Source organism: Pelecanus crispus, chromosome 1 (assembly GCF_030463565.1).
Source record: "Pelecanus crispus isolate bPelCri1 chromosome 1, bPelCri1.pri, whole genome shotgun sequence".
Lineage (NCBI taxonomy): Eukaryota > Metazoa > Chordata > Aves > Pelecaniformes > Pelecanidae > Pelecanus > Pelecanus crispus.
In genome coordinates, this window is record NC_134643.1 from 59,471,918 (window position 1) to 59,491,814 (window position 19,897).

Here is a 19,897-nt window from a genome sequence, read left to right on the forward strand (position 1 = left end):
TGTGTGTGTGTGTGCTCGTGTGTGTGGTGCGTATGCACCTCCAGTTTTTCATGCCTTCTAGCTGCAGGCCTTTCAGATGCAAGGCTCGGGCCTCTGGGGTGGTACAAGGAAGCAGCCATTGTTGGGGAGCCATCAGCCAGGAGGAGAGCTAGTGTTTGCATTTCTTCCATAGGGAGACCTGTGGTGGTCCCCGAGTCTCAAAACAGAGAGACTTAAAGACTCAGAGCTGCTTCCCTGGTCCCACAGCCTCTCTACACTCAGTTACCCCTTATCTCCCCATCCAAGATCTTTAACTTTCTAAAACCTATGACTCAGTTACAGAGCTGGGACTTGCCAAGATTACAGCCCTCAGAGCTATAGGAAGATGTAGAGAAGGCTCTCTTCTGAACAGAAAGCTTCTTATCTTCCCTTGGCCTCTGGTTTCACAGTGAGGTCTTAAGTATCAGTGACCCCTTCTCCACAACCACTACACATCTGTTTGTGGAAGAGGAACTACTGGGGCTTTTCTGTTCTGTAACTGACTGGACCATGCTTGGCTGCTCTGAGAGCATCTACATGGTTCCTCACAATAAAATACCCAGGCCTGATTTGATGGTGGGAGAGGCTGGAGACATTCTGGAGACATTCTTGTCTCCTCTCAGATCTTGTCTTACATGCCTGGGGCTGTATGAGAGAACCTAAAGGAAGTTGCTGTTGAGCCTTTACGTTCAGACATGGGAAATGCCATGCCCGCAGTTCTGACAGTCCTCAGTGGATTGTGTCCTGTGCCTCTGCCTTCAGTTTGGAAAGGGAAGAAGCAAATCTGGCAAGTTGTCCTGTCAGTCATCTTCCTGTCAAGTGGGAGGCAGAGGGAACCAATGCTCCCAAATTTCTTCACTGGAAGAGCCCAGCATGGGAGAGCAGCTGTCCAACAACTACATCTTCCTGCTGCCAGTGACCGGGTCAGGGCTCAGTTTTTGCTGGCAATCTTTTTCTTACGGGCAGAGACCAGATCATAGAAAGGATCCTGTGTGATACTGGTCCTGGAAATAAGAGGAAATGGGAGCAAAAGAGATTTAATGCTGGAAAGCAGCACAGGCAACCTAAACTGAACTTGCACAGAGACACCACTCACCAAAATGTAGGACTGGAGATCTGAAGACCCACAGCAGAGAATTTAGCTATGGCTAGAGATTGTCCAGAATGGACCTTGACACTCTTTGAAGTCAAGATGTACCACAGCTGCTAGACTGCAAACATTTCTTTCCACCCCCTTTTTCAAGCTCTAGTAGCCAAATAAACTGCGTGGCCATTTGTCCCTGGGTCTGAACAAAGGCAAGCTCAGGCCTCCAGTTCTGGTCTCCTCACCGTATTGCCTCAATCCACTCATCACGTTCTGCTGGTGTGGCTGCTGAAATCTTGTAGGACTGATGCTTGCCTTCAACAACCTTCCCATCCCCATCTGTTTTGCAGGCTTTGATCTTCTGCCCTTTGCAGTTGGGATTGAAGAGCTCAAAGCAGTTCTGTCAGAAAGGGAATAAAACGGAGCAGTAGGGGAGGACAGGGTGGACCGAGGAGATTATGCTGCCTTCAGCCATGGGGGACAGGCTTAGAGAGCTTCCAAAGGGGAGGAGAGCATTCTGTCTCTGAAATGCAACAGAGCCTTTCTTTCCCCACCCCAAGAATTCCCCTATCAGTTAGGTCTCCAGGCCACCCCTCTTAGGCAAATACACCCCTCCTGTGAAGGACTGGACACTAAAACAGGCTTTATGGACAGATGGAGCATCAACACTTATCAGAAAACACCTTCTGGGATCTGTCACTCCACTCCACTCATGAAGATCTGTCCCCCTTTTAAGTAGATGCAACACCCTCTCTTCTGCCTGCCACCACACAGATAGAAGGCACTTTTCCCAGAGTCATGATACATCAAAGAGTGGGTATCCACAAAAGATGCACAGACAAAGAGTGTCACTTCCTGGGCAAGTTTCCTAACACCACAGCACTGTCTTGTCTGCATGTGCTGTAACTCATTATGGAAAGTCCTGGGGAGAGAAATTGAACCCACATGTCTGGTGCAAAATGAGTAGGGAGTCAGCTGTATGCACTCATCTCTGCCCCCCTACCCACACACACACATGAAAACATACAATACAACCAGCCAAAGGACAGCTCTCTGTCCACACCGGATCTTCCCTGGTAAAATACAATCATGTTTAGACACCACCATGTTTAGATGGGTGGACAAAGCAGTTTGGAATGGCACTTTCCCTCTAAGAAGCATCATAAGAGTAGGGTGTGCGCACCCTCTCTTCCTCTGACCACCTGAAAGCCTGCGTTGACAGAGTACCAAGCAATGGAGACTTACTGGCTTTTTGGGATCATCCACCTTCCGGACTGATAGGTTCTCCAGGGGGATAATGCCCAGAGGCTCTTTGTCCTGAAGGCAAGGAAACATAAATGAACACCCAACATGCTCCACACATCTATGCCACTATTTACAGCCTCTCTGATTTCCCACATGTGTGCCTTTGTGGGGGTGACAAGGGCAGTGTACGCCTGGGGAGATCCCCTCCATTTACACAACGGGGAGCTTAGTTAAGAGGAGATCACAGCAACAGTGATCCAGTGTCCAGCCTCTCTCCTCAAGACCACAGGCAAGGAAACAGCAGAGGGCAGAGAAGGGAGGTCTGAGTTCAGTCTGGGAGCATAGGGTAGAAAGGAAGAGTTACCCCCTACCCTGTGCTCCTCCCTGGCCCCTCAGAGGCTCCTAACCACCCAGGACACAGTTTCCCAACCAGGAGTTAAGCCTTTACCGTGGTATATTCAAAGTAGTACAGGCAGTTATCAGTCAGAATGAACCAACGGCGTTTCCAGGTTTTCACACGCCCTCCTAAAGGCAGCGAGGTTCAAAAGCCATTAGTCACACATTTTGCTTCTTTCCCACTGCCCCCCTCCAAGCACCAGACATGCACACACAGACATACCCTACCAGCTCCCCCTCTAGATCAGCCCCAAGGAGACAACCATGGTGCTCACCGCTGATGTGATGCCGTATGGTGGACATGCACACACAGGCAGCCAATTTTGCTCTGGTGGGGCTGGGAATGGGGAGGGTGAGGGATATTTTTTTGAGTCCCTTTTTGAGCAGACAGCCTGCAGGAGCTGGGAGGAGAGAGCAGGCGGCTGTTTTCAACAGCAGGTGTCAGCCTCACCCCACCGCAGCAGATGGGAGGGAAGGAGAGCGGAGATGCTGGTGGGTTCCTGGGGCAGATTTGTGGTGGGAGGCAGGCAGGCGGGGAATTCAGAGGAGCTAGGGGAACTCTCCCCCTTACCTAGTTTCAGGAGCCAGCCCTCACGGTTAGGGTTGAAGAAAGTATGCGTGAGGTCATTCCCATCATCCTCTGGTATGGAGAATGGTTCGTTCTTTATGCTCTCAAACAGATCCTGCCCCAGAGTGTTGGCGGGGGAAAGAGAGGGAAAGAGAAAGACAGACAGACAGATTTCTGACAAAGCTTGTACACAACTCTCCTAGGTCCATCTGGTTCATTGCTCTGGTTGCACAGGGGCAGGTGGGTGAATGGGGAGGGGAGTGAGCAGTGAGCACTGGGGGTACAATGGCCCTCAGTCTACACCTCACAAGGTCTCAACAGGGGATCACCAGCTCTTTTCTGCATCCTGTGTCAGGCAAAGAGACACAATTTGGAAAGTCACAGACACAAAAAGTGTGCACCCATATCAAGAGCGGCTGCAGTGACCAAACCCAGTATGTCACACGAGTGCTGCTGTGGGTAGTACTAAGGCACTGGGGGGACATGACATGCATAGACTGCAGCCTTGTTTAGGCCCTGGGTTGGTGGTGCCAAACACTCTGATGAGAACTTGTATGTAGAGAGCAACACACACATCTATGTGACCACAAGGAGGCACATTCCATAGAACCAAGGCTTTTGCACTGAGGGACACACAGCGTGACATTCAAAATAGCAGAGTGACAAGAAGGCAGGTTACTAGCTCTCAAGGGATACAAAGATGTTGCTCACATCACTGGATTTGCCAACATTTATTACACAAATTCCAAGCCAAGGAAAAAAAGTAAACTACAGGCTCCTGCAACTTACCTCAAATTGCCTGAAAGAAATGACACTCTGGAGGAAAATCTAAAGCCTTTACCCTGAGGGGATGCTGCTCAGCAAACCCAGGTAGGCATGCTTCTTTGACACAAGACGCAAGTTATTCTCCCCAGGTTGGCTGGGTTGCCAACCTTGTAGGCAGGCTGCCCACCTCTACCTTGCCTCATAGGGTACATCCCATGCCTGCTGAGCCTTTGGGAAAATGGTAGCTCCAGCTTTGCTAATGGATGCATCCCCTGTATCTGTCTCCCCTGCTCTGCATCTTCATCCTCTGGGGTCAGAGACACCATGGACCTGCTGAGAGCTTTACATATGTTGGAAGAGATGCTGGAAGGGACCCTGACACTCATGTGGGGCTTGTTGGTTCTACTCATTCAAAGATATATCCTGCTGTAAGAGAGGACAGACACTGGTGTCCTGACTGATGTGAACACTGGAGTCAGCTGAGACATTTAGGTACAAACAAGGGAAAGGGATTCATAATCTGGGCCTTGGTGACATTGTCTCACACACACGCAGACAGACAAGAAACAGACAGTCCCCTTGGGGGCTACGACTTTCAAAGCTGGCCAAAAGAGTCAGATGCCCAGCTACCTCCCACAGAGGTGGGTGCCCCATTCACACAGCGTCATATCTACATGACACACAGACACCTGCAGCTCATGTCTTCCTCTCTTCACATAATTATAGTATCTGTTCCTCTCTCACATGGACACACTTAAAAGCAGAAACTTTCTTAAACAGATACTGCTATTCCCTGAATGTCTCCAACCCCGCCTCTCTTGTGCCATGTCCTCACCAACAAGCATGTGTGCAGTCCCTCTCCAAAGCAGTTTCCATATTTTCCAGCTTTGGTACATACTGCCCTCTTTCCTTGCACAGCCCTTCCCCTTGTACAGCAGAAGGTCAGTAGGCCTGTATTACACTGAGACCTGTGGACCTTTGCTTCTCAGTGGACACCAAGACAGAGAGAAAAGAGGGACTGATGAGAAAATGGGAGGTCTTCTTACCCTTAAGAGCTCTTCTGGCAGGTCTCCTCCATTGTCAATGCCTCTGTTGATGGATACAAACCTTTCAAAGGGGGGTTTGTCTTTCACATTGGGGTTGTGCAGGCTGGTGTTAAGCATGATGATAGAGAAGGAGAGTACATAACAGGTATCTGGCAATGACAAAGAAAACCAGGATGGGTGGCACTTGTCTTAGAGGGCAGATCAATGCACACTCTAACAGGTGGCTTGGTTTCCAGTCACTGGAGAACAGCGTCATCCTCTTAGCTGCGGGAGGAGAAGGGAGATGTCCCCTCTGCTAGGAGAAAGAGGGACAGAGTTGATCTCCTATGGTGGAGGGGTACCCACCCCCTCAGGGCAATGGGGCAAATTGGGTAGATCTGGTCTGATAATGAGTCTGCCAGCAGGAAAATTTCTACAGACATGGGTCTGTCAGTGCCATCCTTGCTGTGGTGAGGTATACCTCATGTGGGGTTGGGAGCACTTCTCAAGTCTATTGCCCATGGGTATAGACTGGAGCACAGTAGAAAAAGGAGGACTGAAGACCCTCAGTCTATTGAAAAGCTTCACAGGAACTGCATTGCCTCCTTCAGCTTAAGGGGAAACATCCACACTTCCAAGTGATGCCCTCTGTGCTTTGTGAATGGAAAAGGTAGGCTCCTCTCTCTAGCAAACAGCGGAGCTCAGCTTTACAGGCCACCTTCTCCCCATAACTACCTGTGGACTGGAATACTCCTGGGTTACACTTGCAGTACCAGTTGGCAAAGGCCTCCATCATCCGGTCAATCTTCTGCGCTTCCCCAGGTAGCCGGAAGCTCCATAGGAACTGTCTATCAGGAGCAGCATGCCAGAGAGTTAGTCTGATTGGTTGCAAGGGACATTTATCACTTCCCTCAACCCATGGGTCACCATGAAAATAAAAGAAGTCATCCCATCATACTGGGGAGACAACACAGTGCATGAAGCAGGAGCCCAGCTCCTCTCTCTGAAAATTGCCCGGGCTCATCAGCCTCAAACACCCTAAAAGCAGGAAACAGAACAAAGCATCCTGGAAATCATGGCTCCTTTTCCCTAATGAGTGCCCTGCAAGGCAGTAGAGACCTCAAGAGAGAGAGTCCTGCCAAGAGGCTGGCCTATAAGAAAAGAAGATGCCCTAAGACAGAGTCACTCTGTCACTGACATAATAGGCACTGTGGACAGACATGTTTCCTGGTGCAAAAATAACTTGCCCCATCCCCCCAGCCACTGAAGCCACAGTGACCCACTTTGCTTTTCCTGTGTTCTCTGCACATGGCCAGGCCAGTCAAGGGGCCATGAAAGAGTTCCCCCAGGAAAAGGTGTTAACAGCTCACAGAGCAACAGTCTTGGAGCCAACGCACACAGCAGGGCCTTGGGAAGCCCCATTGCAGCCCAGTAGGGCTTCACAACCTTCCTGGGTGGTAAGACCCAGTGGCTGAGCAGGCTGTTGCTCCATCCCCCGAGTCCTGCATGCTCACTCACCTCAGTGCCTGCACCAGGTTGAGGTTGGCAAACTGGTGACATGCCACAAAGGCTTGGAGGATCTGAATGTTTGTGGGGTCCCTGGGAGAGGATAGAGGGAAAAGGTCAGAAGAGAGCTTTGACTCTGCTCAGTGTGGATGCCCCTTGGTGTGACAGTGTGCACCTGGCTCTATCCCAGCCTCCATTTCTCCTCTGACCAACAAGAAGCCAAGATGCACACTCTTGTCTGGGAAGACTGACCCCATTACAGGCAGGAGGAAGGTAGCCCATACAGCCAGCCTTAGCCATACTCCAAAGGCCCCCGCCCCGGGGTGTACTGCCCACCCAGCCCGCTGCAGTTTGAGGTATGTTCAGTCTTGGCACCTGACAGAGGTCTGCCAGGGGTCATCTAAAATGGTAGTTGAGAGAGGCCAGGCAGGACAGGGCCTCCAAAGGGCTTCCTCATCCTGGCTGGGTTGCTCACCTCCCACCCAGGTAATCCCCAATGGCTGTCTTGTTCAGGCCTTCACCCTTGTGGAGGAATTTGGCGATCTCCTGCAGGTCTGAGGACAATACCTGTTGCTCAATCAGGTACTGGATCCCCTGGGGGAGGAAAAGCAAGACAGTGAAGTAAGACAGCTCTGTGGGCTAATGAGAAAGTAGGTAGGACCCCAACACCCTGATATCAGCCTTCCTTGGCTTTGATGATGTTGCCTCCTCTGTTACTCTCCAGCCCCTTTATGTGCGACCACAGCCATGTTCCTACCCTTACTCCATCACTCGTCATCCACCATGGTGGGTCAGTCCCCTTCCCTTTCATCCCATCCATTTATCCCTGGATAAATGTTTCACTGGCATGGAAACTCAAGCAAACAAAAAAGGGCAATGTAGGTTAAAAGTCCGAAAAGGCAGAGTCAAAATAGTTTGTTTTAAGATTTTCAATCAAAATATCTTAGTGTTGTGTTCCTAAATGTAATTTTTTCCAAATTAACTTAACTTAAAGAAAAAAATGCTTGTTTAAAATAAAACATAATAAAAAAACCATACTCAGACAAAAATACGGGCTTGAGACAACTCAAAATTATTTTTTCCTAAATTTGCTTCTACGCCACAGAACAGAGAAGTCTGCAATCTTTTCAGCTCCATCCTCCCCAGCCAGTAAGGATGGCATATGTTTTTTAAGGAATATAGAGGGTATGAGTCGGGCTGTGCAAAGAGGCAACATCCTATTTTAGAGTGAATTTCATGATTTTCAAAGTCACAGAAAGTTGAGGCTTTGTTCAGATTCTTAACAATATCTAAAAACACTGCAACTCTCCAGACCACATTGCAATTCTCCTCACAAAATACAATAAAGGAATGAAAATTGGTTTAGATCCATCAAAATGTTCTATTTCAACAGAATCAATTCACTTTGCCTTGTAATATATAAGAAACTATTTCTAAAATGCCCCAAAGAAAAAGCAGTTTCAAAAGAAGAAATTAAAATGTCTGTGAGATTTTTCCACACTACTTTCCCTTCTTTTTCCCCAGACAGAATTTTGGTAAGATCAATTTAATTTTGCAAAGCATTGCGGTGATGATGGGGCTCCATCTTCCAGAAGAAAATGTTTCTCCCAAAAGGTTTTGTTCAGCCAGATTCCTAATGCTTACCTCCTCTAGCCTCAGGAACTTGCCCTGAGATCTTGGAGATAGGAACTCATTTAAAGTATCAGCATTGCATGGATGAAGTGTAACCTTAGCAAGGAGGGCCAAAGAAAGTTCTTGCATTGCAGCACCTCTCAGCCTATGGCATGTAGCAAAAGGGAAGCAATAAACAGAGATACGCATAATATAGGCACATAGTATAACATTTCGACCAGGCTGATTGGCATTGAACTAATAAAGCTAAATTGGCTTGGGGTCAGAACTAGTTCAGGTATTTCTGCACAACATGGCACAGCACCACAGAGATGCCTCTGGGGCCTCAAACCAAGGTCAGACAGAAAGACAAAATCAAACCTGCTCTCAGACAGGCTGTAAGTACTGATATCACTGCTCTGAGACAGGTCCCACTGTCAGAGGGATGTCCAGGGGACTGGCAAGCATTCCAGCTGTGGTGTGCACACTGGGGAATGCATCTTGAGCATCTCAGCAGGGCAGACAAGGAGGTATGAAAAGTTGTCACTCAGACCAGCAGCCACCCAAGATGCTAGTTGTGGGGGTTAGCTGATGATAAGCAATCATTCAATCGCATCTTGTGGTTTTCCTTACAGAGCTCAAAAAAATGGTCCACCAATGAGGAGGAAGAGGAAACTGTCTTTCTTACATCTTCACTACTTAATCATCACATCTTCTCTACTTAATCGTGATGATTTTAGAGCTTTCTGCAGAGGGCTGAAGGCTATGGAGTCTGGAGTCCACCAGTCAGAGTCCCAGAAAGTGGAAAACTTGGATTCACTCCACAGTCCAGACAGTACTACCAAAACCAAAACCACTTCTGAAGTGGCAGAGGCAGCTTGTCCTCTTCTGTTCTGAATGAGCCAAGGAACCTGACACACTCTCAAAACTTCTCACCATTTACTTCATCCTCCTCCCTCACACTATGGCAAATTCTTAGCCTCTCACAGGCAAGAAGAGCTGGGCTGAAGGAGATTTGGCTCTCTTGACACATTGGCAGTGTTAAACCATCCTCCCTTTATGTCTCTTAGTTTTGGGTTGCATCTGATGGGATGGCCTATAGGCACATGATGGGGGGAGGCAACACAGCTTGATCATATCAGAAGACCTTATTCAGGGACAGAACGGAGGGTGCTACTGACTGGAGCCTTAGTGAGGTAAGAAACCAGCCCCACAGTCCCATGCTGTAGTTCCTTTGACATGGGTGGCTGCAAGTGGACCAGTAGCCAACAGAAGCTCTTCTTCCCAGCTTTATCCTCATAGGTGGAATGAACAAATCCTACCTTTGCAGGATCCATGTTGAATTTCTTCCGGCCCAGGGACAGAACTTTATCCCTCTGTGATAGTTTGCTGCAAACATGAAGAAGAAGGAAAGTCAAACTTAGGGCCATGTTTCAATTCACTCACAAAGTAACTCAAATATCGCAAGGGCAGGTGTCTGACTATCCAGGAATAAGAGAAATCTCAGAGAGAGAAGGGTATTCCTGGCGTCATTTCCCTGTCCTTGTGATCCCATCAGTGTTTTTGTTTTCTCAACAGCAAGAGAGACACTTTGTAAACAAAGGAATACCCATCTTGTCCCACTTGCCTGGTTTTCTCCCCAGGATTACTGTCTGACTCTTGCCTCTCCTCTGCATTTTGGAAGCACTCAATCTCTGCAAACACTTCAGCAATCTCTTCCTTCAGTTTCTGCAAAAGAAATATCAGAAGGATGAAGGCGATGGAGGACAAAACAGCAGACACGTACAGAGAATGTCTTACTTCTTCTCTCAGTCATAGGAAAAGGACAGGTCAGATGGTCACGACCAGCCAAGGATGTCTATGAAATGGGCACTGCTCTGAGGTGACCCTGCTGGATTCCAGGTGAAAACAATGGGAGAGAGGGTGGAAGGATGTTCTCATGTCTGTTGTCAATCAAGGCTGGAAAATCAAGCTTAGCCAGTGTGGAGAGTATCAGAGAACTCACCCCAGTGTTGATTTCAGTTCCTCAAAAAAAGTCAGATGTGAGACTCCTTCCATCATGCCCATTTCCTTCTAGCTTTTACTTTACATAGCCCTGTTACATGTCCAGGAAAGGGGAAGTAGAACCAGCAACTGTGAGGCCAATATGAACCTGAAGTGGCCACATTGTGAAACACAGAGTTTTTAACATACCTATCATTCAAATATGGTTGAGCAGATACCTGTCTTTAGGTGGAGAAAGAAGAGAGGAGGACTAAAAGAAGAGTAATCACTGCCAAATTTTAAAAAATCAATTGCAGAATTTGGTTTCCTTTAGGCCCATGACAGACCATGGCTTTCTTGGCTGGATATTCTGCATTACCAAGGAAATGAAGATGTCTGTATCTCCTTGCTTCCATCCTGCAGTTATGGTCCTCCTCAGAGCCAGGGTGCATCACAGCTCTCTTCCAGGAATCACCCAAATTCTTCCCCATACAAACCAGAATAGGCAGAGGAAGAAAGGTTGTTTTATGACAGATCTTGCCCCAACAAGGAGTGAGGATGTGGCTGCAGTATGCACCCAGAGAAACTGAAGTTCTCCAATATCTCATAATTTAAAAGAACTTCTGGATTTTAGTTTTTCTCTGGCCTTCATTGTGTTGTGCTTCAGTGTCCAGAGCTGTGAGTGTTCCTTACTAAGCTTTAGGTATTGCACAGATGTAACAGAGCCATGATCTTAGCTCCCAAATTTCAAATGATTATCAGTTTTGTTATTTTATTAACTGCTGTCTTTTGGCAGTGTAACCAGCAAGTCTAGACCCATCTTCTCCCCTCCTCCCTCTTCCCGCACCAGACATCCCCCCAAGTCTTTGTGTTAAAGGGTATTGCTAGATACTTTAGGCTATTGCTAGATACTTTCTGAAGAAATCCACCTGGGAAAATGTCTCTTGTTCTAGGTACTCTTTCAACTAAACTCATCCTGCTCCACTGAGCAATGCATACCCCATTGGTTAATGGCTTTGGGATTTAGTCTGGCAGCTTTTCTCTGTCCATAGTGGGTAAAAAACGTAGCATTCCTATTCAAGTAGCTTGCCTCCTACAGTGCCCATTGCCTATTCTGAAAACTGAAGAGATAAGAACCACACAGAAGCAAACCACATACACATACATTCATAGCCTGTTTTGCAAGAAGGGACAAGACACCGTTCTGATTTGCAGCAGAGATGGTGAGTCTGGAAGCCTGAGAAGTAATTAGTTTGGCTTAATCCTTTACTCTATGCAAGGAAATATTGCACCTATTCCCCAGGCATTTGGACATCTTCATGTTGTGCAAGTCGAATGATTCAGTGCAATAAGCTCTCTCAAATGGGAGACCACATTCCATAGTGGTGGAGGCAGGACAGAATAGAAAGCGTACGGCACCATGCATGACTGTGATGCGATACTACTGAGTGATTTTGAATCTGTCACTCTCAGACATTTAAGGAGTCAGTGGAGAAATGTTTGGGTCTGCTAAAAGAAAAGAAGAAAAGCCAGTTCAACCACAGAAACCTGTGTGAAAGGTTCCGCCATCACACCTCTTTAAAGAGACAGGATCGTTCATGGAGGGCTTGTTAGAGGTCCACAAACCAAAAGTCTGATAAACACAGGGGGATGCAGCAGGTAACTAGGACTAATATGTCATTGTCAGGTAATCAGTAATTAAAAATAATCATAAATGCTGTGCCAGATCCCTGCCAGTATGACTTAGTAAAGTCATACTCATTTCCTTAATCCTAAATATGCAATCCCAGCTCATCCCTGCTAATGAGCTGACCAGCCTTTCTCAGATATCCCATTAGGGTAGTTGATGACTCTTGCAGTAGAGAGTACCACAGGTTGGATGTATGCTGGTGGCAAATACACCATGGCAGCCTGAAGTTCAGATTCTAGCTGGATCATGCCAGAGCAAATGTCTCCTGTGCAGGAGCACTTCTGCATGGCCTGGACTGTTATGTGAAGACACTCCTTGGTGAAGACAGTTTTGAAAAGGCTAGGCAGGCAGGAGGAACAGGATGGTCCTTACCTTAATGTCCTCCAAAAGCTCCTGTCTGTGCTGCCTGATTTTCTCTATTTCAGCTTCTTCAACCTCACTCAAGTCAGTTGACTCTGGAAGAACAAAGATGCCTGTGAGAATAGTACTGGGGCCAACATATCACAGGAAACGCTGCCGCAACCTCTCAGTGCCTATCCTCTCCTAGGGTCATGCCACAGCAATTCTGATTTCTGTGTTTTGGCATCTATGTTCCTGCAGTTGCAGCAACTGCACCTCAGCTTTGCCCTGCAAATGGTTCTAAGTCTAGAGCGAGCAGCACAGACCCATATACCCCTCCTAGGAGCCAGCCACTGTGCTGGTAGCCCTCTGATCTAACCCTGCAGCAACCCATCCCGCCTACTCAACTGATTCTGCTCACCACGAGCACAATGAAAAGGTCTTACCAAATGCTCTTTGGTGTTTTTTATGTCAGTCATCTTTATGTACTGAAAAGCTGTGACCTAAATACTTCATCTACATCCAAACCTCCCATGAAGAGCCACTGGCTTCATGGATTGATCCACCACAGCTAGAGTCAGAAATGTCTTAAGAGAAAGTATGGAGTTTTTTCAAATCTGAGGGCAGGATCTGGGGGGATGAAAGCCTTGCTGAAGAAGGAGCATCTGTGGGAGGCTGTTGTTCTGTGAGCTACAGACAATGCAGAAATACAAGTAGGTTTCCTTGTAATGTACAGGAAGTTAAACAGATACCAGCGGAGCCAAGGTGACCACAAAATGATTCATAAAAGACCTAGAAGAATTGAGGTGACAGCACTGCTACTAAATATAATCCAGGTGAAGCATAGCGTCTTCAGCAAGGAAAAGAGGAGGCTGCAGCCCTAGAGAGGCAAAGCAGATGGTCAGCCCCAGGAAAAAAACAGGGGCTCACACAAGGCTGAGACAACTGGAGCTCCTGGGAGGTCACTGCAGAACTTGCAGACAGGGTCCTTGCTGCACCTAAACACTGCGAGACAAAGCTTCTCCAGGAAGCCAGGTCAGGTCACTGCATGCCCTGCTCCACTGTTTCATAAGCCAAAATCCCCTGGGCCTCCCATCTTCCTGGAAAAAGGGGAAGTGGCACCAGCTGCCTTGGAAATTCTCTTAGTGTGGATCTCACATGCAAAACAACTGCTATAAATATGAGTGGGGAAAAAAGAGGAAGGAACCAGCCAAGACAGAAAGAAGGAAAAGAGGACAAGGGCAGTCATCTCAGAGCCCATATGCTGCTTTATTGTCATGGCCACAACAGCTCAGGGAGACCTGCCTTCCTGGGTCCTAATCTTTCCCCCATCCTCCCAGCTGTTTGGGTTTCCAAGTGCTCAGTCTGTCCTATTACTTTTCTCAGGCTGCAGCCTCTCTCCCATCACTCCTCCCACTGTTTTCAAGCATTGCATTCCTTGGGGAGAGGCTGCTGAGCCTCTGGGAGGAAAGCACCGAGCAAGGAGCCAGCATGAATCCAGGGCTAGGAAGGACCCACGTCCCCTCCCAGCTCTGCAAGCAGCCCTCGTGAAGAGCTGAAAGCAGCTGACTGACTGCTGAAGCCGGTCAAGACGGGAGGAAGACTTGTGGCATCCAGCATCTTGCAACAGCCAAATCTGTATGTGAGGGGAAAACAAGCAAACAAAACCCAACCAAACAAAAAGAAACAACAACAAAAAACCCCATGCAGTGGCTTTGGTGCTTGTTGGGCGGGTTGCTGACTTCCCCTTGAATGTCAGCCCTGCGCCTGCGAGCAGTACCTGGGTCTTTCAGCTTACTTTATGTGCCCCGCTGTTCTGGTGTCTGCAGGAGATGAGGCCAGCCTCTCCATCTCCCCAGCTTTATCTCTCTCACCCCTATGAGGGCTGGTAATTGTGGAATCACTGGGGTGATACCTTGACAAATTACTACTAAGACTCTTTGTCTTGCATTTCTTTCCACAAAAGCACTGTAGCAGGACATACCTGAGGAACCTCCCCTTCCCCCACCCCATCAGCAAAGCCTGTGGTGTGGCTGGTTGCTTTGCTTCAGTTGTTCTGTGTCTACTGAAGCAGTCTAAAGCATCTCAAAGCGACACGAGGCTCCCAGAGGACACCACCTCACCCACACGACCCCCACAGAGACTGTAAATAACTCAGTCCCCCTTCCTCCTGAACATCTGAAAACCCCAACTCCCAAGTGATTTACCTGTCCAGTTCATCAGAATGAGAAAAGTGTGGGAAGGACTGTGTGTGTGCAGAGGGTGGGGGAGAAAAAGCATAAGAGTCATGGAGAAGGGGAGGGAATCAAGGGATAAAAAAACAGGAAAGGGTAATATTTTAAGGACAAAAGTGGATGGGTCAAACTTTCAGAGCAATTTAGACTGAGCTGCAGAGAGGGTCCTTGTAACATTTTCTAAGTTTCCTAAACAGCTTAAGCCCATGATTGCCTTGGAAAATAATTCTGAGGTCAGTGCCTGCATGTTATTCTGCTTCCCTAACAGAAGGCCTAACGCTCTGCTCAAGGCTGTTTTGAGGCCATTCATCAATGTTATTGCACACATTGGGGTCTACAGTTAGGGGAAGTGAACACAAAAGGATTGATTGGGGAACTGTCCACAGAAAGGCAGCGAAGGCAGCAGAGGCAGCTGGGCAAGCAGCAGATGAGATAATGAGAGCAGGTTGCTTTGCTTTTCCTTCCCTCTCCATGTTCAGAACAAGCCAAGACGGCAGGAGAGGGACACTCCAAGTGAAGCACCACCTGGCTCACTCCAGATGCTTGCAATGGCAGAAGAAATTAATCCCTGCACTGGGGGACTGAGGAACGGCTTCAGCCTCATCAAAGTCCTCAGTACCACCAAGTTCCACTTCCCTCTAGGGCTAGGTCAGGACACAGATGAAGCATAGCCCTGGTCAGGGTTCTCTGCACAGGGGGAAATTTCACCCTGATGAAGAACACCTCACAAAAACACCATCAGGTTTCGGGGGGATGCTGTCAGCCAAACCAATGCTGAAGTCTTCCAGTTCAGACACAAGAGAAAAAACTGGCTAGCATCCTCTCCAGAGAGGACATGAAGTTGCTGCTTAGAATTTATTTTCAGAGAGCAAATGTTGAAAGGAAAGCACATCAGCATGGCATTTGTGGAGCCTACACCTGCTCTTGAGGTTGTTTCCCCACTCTCAGAGCAGACCCAGATAGAAAGACCTGCCAGTTGTTCACAGATTGCCCAGGCTTCTGTTTTTAGTGCTGTCACTCAAAACAGAACAGACTTCAATTCCAGTTATGGTGACTTACTCTCTCAGCCCACCTATCTTGAGGGCAGGTCGGAGTTACCCAAAAGTCTGGGTACTCATGTGGCCAGCAAAGAGTACTGTGTTTGCTGGTCTCATTTCCCATTGCAAAGGGCTATGCGGGGCCATCCAGGTGCTAAGTGAGGCTTTCAATCCTAAGAAAAAGTGTATGATTAAGAAGATAGCTTTTGGAACACAGAGATAGGTGGGAAGTGAATACCCAGGAGAGCTGGAAGGACGGACTACAGAAAGAGTAGGGGAAGGTTATGAAGAATGACTGCATCTGTAGCACTGTTAAAGACCGTCCATGTGCTACCCACCCACAGTATAACAGCAGAGGTTCAGCTGGCCCATTTGCAAGGCAATGTAGGGCTCTGAGTGTGGCTGCTAAAGGTTTTGGGCACTTCCATGCATGGCAACAGACAAGCAGAGCAACCTGATGGGCATCTTCTGCCTGGATAAGGCTGTCTGGTGGAAGAATCTCACTTGAAATTCCTTTTCTTTTTTGATATGGCTGCTGTGCCATCTCAAGCACAGACCACCACCTCTCCAGTTCGGTACCAGGCTGGTACCAGGCAGATAACAGGAAGCCTTCCAGCTCCTCAGTTGCCTCCAGCCCAATCTGTATCCCTCCTGCAGCCACTCCACAGTTCTCTTCCAGCTTGTGCCAGAAGAAATTAAACATGGACCTCACACAGGTTTAATCTGCACATTCCAGCTATGGAGGGAAATGTGTAAAGAAGAATTTATGTTGTCTCCTGGTCTCCTTACTCCACATGACAATTTAGAGCCATCAGGATAGCTTCCAGACACTTTTGCCTATGGCTTTCACCCCAAACATCCTAGCACATGATACCATGGTACCAGTCTGCTCTCCCATGTTTCACACACCCCGCTCAAGGATTTGGCATACTGGCTCTATGGCCTCACCCATACAGTCACTAGAGGGTCCTGAACAAAGCTGGAAGAGGACATTCACTGCAGGGAGAGCTGACTCTCCACAGGCATAGGTCTCATCTGCACGCAGCTGCGGCAGTCAGGTACCTAACAGGACCATTGTCTATTCAGGTAGGAGTGACTCCAGAAAAAGGTGTATGTGCACCTCTGACCTTCAGGAAAATCATGCCACAGCGGAGCAACTTTAAACACATCCAGAGCCCTAAAACTCACTGAAAAACTACATCTGGCAGCAGCCTTGGCTCCCAAGGTAGAGCAGCATCAAACCAACCCACTTTCTCACCCTGCTGTGAAGTAACAGGCTGGGACTGAGCAAAGACATCGGTCAAAAACAGCAGATCTCTTCAGGCATTGCCTGTCTCCAGGCTTTGCCTCTAGCCAGAGCTGAGCAAATCTGCATTGTCCCTGAGCAGGATCCCATTGTGCTATTGCAGTGTGTAACTTTAAGACATAATTTAACTCAGTAACACATAACTTGAGTGAATGACTGTGTCAGACCATCAGTTCTGAGAACCTCAGTTTCTGTGGAAAGCACACCCTAAAGTAAGCAGCAAAAAAGAGGTACCTCCCATCCTCCTGCCCAGCTTGTCCAGCAGAAGCTTTGTCCACAGTTCCTTTCAGGTGGAGAGGGTTGGGTGATCTGAAGAGACCAACCTTCACCAACATTCAGAGCCAGATGCTGGCAAGAGGTCACCTCCCATAGGTCCCACCAATTTCCCTGACAAGCAAGGCTGGTATGCAGTTTGAGTGTGCCCTTTCCTTGGCCACCCACCTAGAAGCTAAAAAATGCAGAACCATTGTTGAGATTGAGCACTGCTTTCTCCCTTCACTCTGTGCTCTATATCCTATACGCAAAAACCTGTGAGGACAGAGAGTCAGACACAGCAGGGCCATTGCAAGATGATCCCTTTTCTTCCTGGCCCTTGTTCAGCCTATTCCCATTTGGCTCTCCCTTTCTGCTGCCTTTGCACAGACACACACTCAGAGCTTCCTCAGCCAGAGGCTAGAAATGTTCAGTCTGGCAGTATGCCTTTCCCTGCTGAATCCCAACCACTTTATCCACCACCTGCCAAAGCAGGAAATAAAACCTGAGATCTCTCTCGGTTCCTCAGGTGTGGCTTACCTCCCCCCACCCACATCTGCCTTTTGAGTTTATTTCAGGACCAGGCAGGCCCACCTGCAGGTTACTTGGAGTTGGTAGAACCTTAATACAGTCATTTACCTTTAACATGGACATAAGCAAGAGAGGCCCCAGCACCAAAAGCATTGCAAGCATGTTGCACTGGGATACCCAACTGCATGAGAGCCTCCACAAAGGCAAACCAGCTCCTGGGGGCCGTAGGAAAACACCACTGAGGAGCTTGCAAGCCATGCCAGCCTTGCGTGAAGAGAAGCCAAAGCTTATAGGTGCTCATCCCAATTGTCACATATACCCTTGATACCCCTGAGTCAGTTCCCAGCTCAGCTCAGGATCACCAGCACACGGGATCACAGCAGTAGACACTCTCAGCACAAAGGCCATTCAAATCAGTGGGAAAATTTCTCCCAGTGTGAAAGGAGTTTGCTTATGGGAGAGCGAGTAAAAAGAAAACCATGCCTAATGCTGAAGGCTGACAAGCAATTAACTGCACCACCAGGGACCTTCCACTATCTCATCCCTCCAGCCACCAGCTGCAACATCCACTCTAGCTGCTGGGATTTCATGGTGTGCTCTACCCTGTCAAACTCTCACAGAAAAAACAAGACAAAAGGTGGTCAAGGCTTACCAGCAGGACAAAAGTCCATCCTGAAGAGTCAATATATTTTCAACAAAAGTGTTCTTCCTCCTTGTCTTCTGCTTGTTCAGAGACTTCAGAACTGAAACAACTTGGAGCCAGTGACCAAGACCGTAGCAGCATTAGGGGGCGGGTTGCCTATGACTCCGCCCTTCCTTTCATCCCTCCGACCACATCTCATGAGCTTGCATCAGTGGAGGAAACTATGTACATACCACTATGGGCTCACAGGAGCTCCTTGGCTACTTCTGAAATGCAAATCCACAAATGCGTTTCCACCCCAGCGGCTTTTTAGGGAATCTCTGAGCACCCATCTCTGTTTGAGGGGACTGAAATGAGCAATGAGAAGCTGGTAGTACTTTGGGCTTTTGTCTGAGATACTCTGAGGATGGGGGGGTGGGTGGAAAAAGGAAGCTCTTGATTCAGAAAACCCATCTTATTTGGGAAGTGGTTTCATTTGAAAGGAAAGATCTTTCCTTTGTTAATTCTGCACCAGGTGGGTGGGGGGTGAACACTCAAAAATTGCATGATGGTTGATGGAGGGGAGAAGAGAGTCTTTTTCTCCTTTTCCCTCCCTCATTGCCCACTAAGTGACTTGTACTCTAAGTCTTGCTCCTTTTTTTCCCCACTAACAAACTGTTTTTCTTGGGAAGCCTTGTAAGTAAGGATGGCATGTACTGAGGAGGAATGAAGTCCTCTTTCAGGTTTAGCAATATTCCTGCTGGTGGGAGAGCTGACATTAGCAAGACAGTTTTGAAAGCACTTGTGCTGCTCTGTTCACCTGTGAGGCAGAGAGGTGCTCTTTTTCCTCCATCCCCTCTACACAGCCCCAGAAGGCTGTACACTTCCCCTTGAGTTGTATTTGGCTGCCATGTGATTTATGTGGTAGGTCTCTGATATAGGCAGTGTGGGGAAAAAAGAAGCATGCACGAGAGCACCATGTCAGAGCCAGAAGAACTGGTGATTGAATAAATAGGTCAAGGTAAAATTCAAACTAGGTGTGATGCCCAAACAGGGCTTTTGCCTCCTCTAGGAGGACTGAAGCTGTAGAGGGATGGCTCCTCTCCATGCATGAACACTTACCTCTGAAGCACTCTACATCCTTAGTTTCCTGACCTGTTGCTGCACTCACAGCAGGTCTTGAGCAGGACAGCAAAACAGGTCCAGACTTCTACCTACCATCTTTCCATGAGACAGCAAGGTAGAGTTTGCAAGAACATTGCATGTGTAGAAAAATAAGAAATGACCCTCTGACTTGTTATACAGTTGGAGCTAGCAGCTATGTACACTTGCCACCATTTAGAATAGGCTCCTGTGAGGCTGAAGGTCCTTGACTTACTAGGAAAGGAAGAGAGCTATTACCTTCCCACATCCCCATTAACTGCGTCTGGTTTGAGATCCTCTGGAGAGAATAACTGTCCCTTTAAAAGGCTTGATGTGAGAGGTAGGATCTGCCTGCACACTCTGGCTAAGGTCCATTGCTCTAGGACCATTCAACCTCACAAAGACAGACACAGATTGCCCTCCCTTCCTCTCAGTCTCTTGCATTTGCTCTGGTTATGCTATGGGTTCAGTGCTGTTATTGGAGAGTACAAGCACTCCAATGAACCTCCAGTGAGGGGTGGGAGATATCCCAACCTTAAAGA

General features: G+C 48.0%; 1 protein-coding gene across 1 annotated transcript; it reads right to left on the minus strand.

Moving 5' to 3' along the window:
* Window positions 1-949: 949 nt before the first annotated feature.
* CYTH4 (cytohesin 4) lies at window positions 950-18,285 on the minus strand. Its single transcript, XM_009486906.2, has 13 exons — window positions 18,243-18,285; window positions 12,264-12,346; window positions 9,846-9,946; window positions 9,541-9,607; window positions 7,083-7,201; window positions 6,620-6,700; window positions 5,837-5,949; window positions 5,123-5,271; window positions 3,315-3,426; window positions 2,796-2,872; window positions 2,348-2,419; window positions 1,348-1,502; window positions 950-1,022 (listed from the first exon to the last, which is right to left on the minus strand). Exons 1-13 carry the CDS (start codon window positions 18,259-18,261, stop codon window positions 950-952), a joined length of 1,221 nt encoding a protein of 406 aa, XP_009485181.1. The 5' UTR covers window positions 18,262-18,285.
* Between the last annotated feature and the right edge of the window lie 1,612 nt (window positions 18,286-19,897).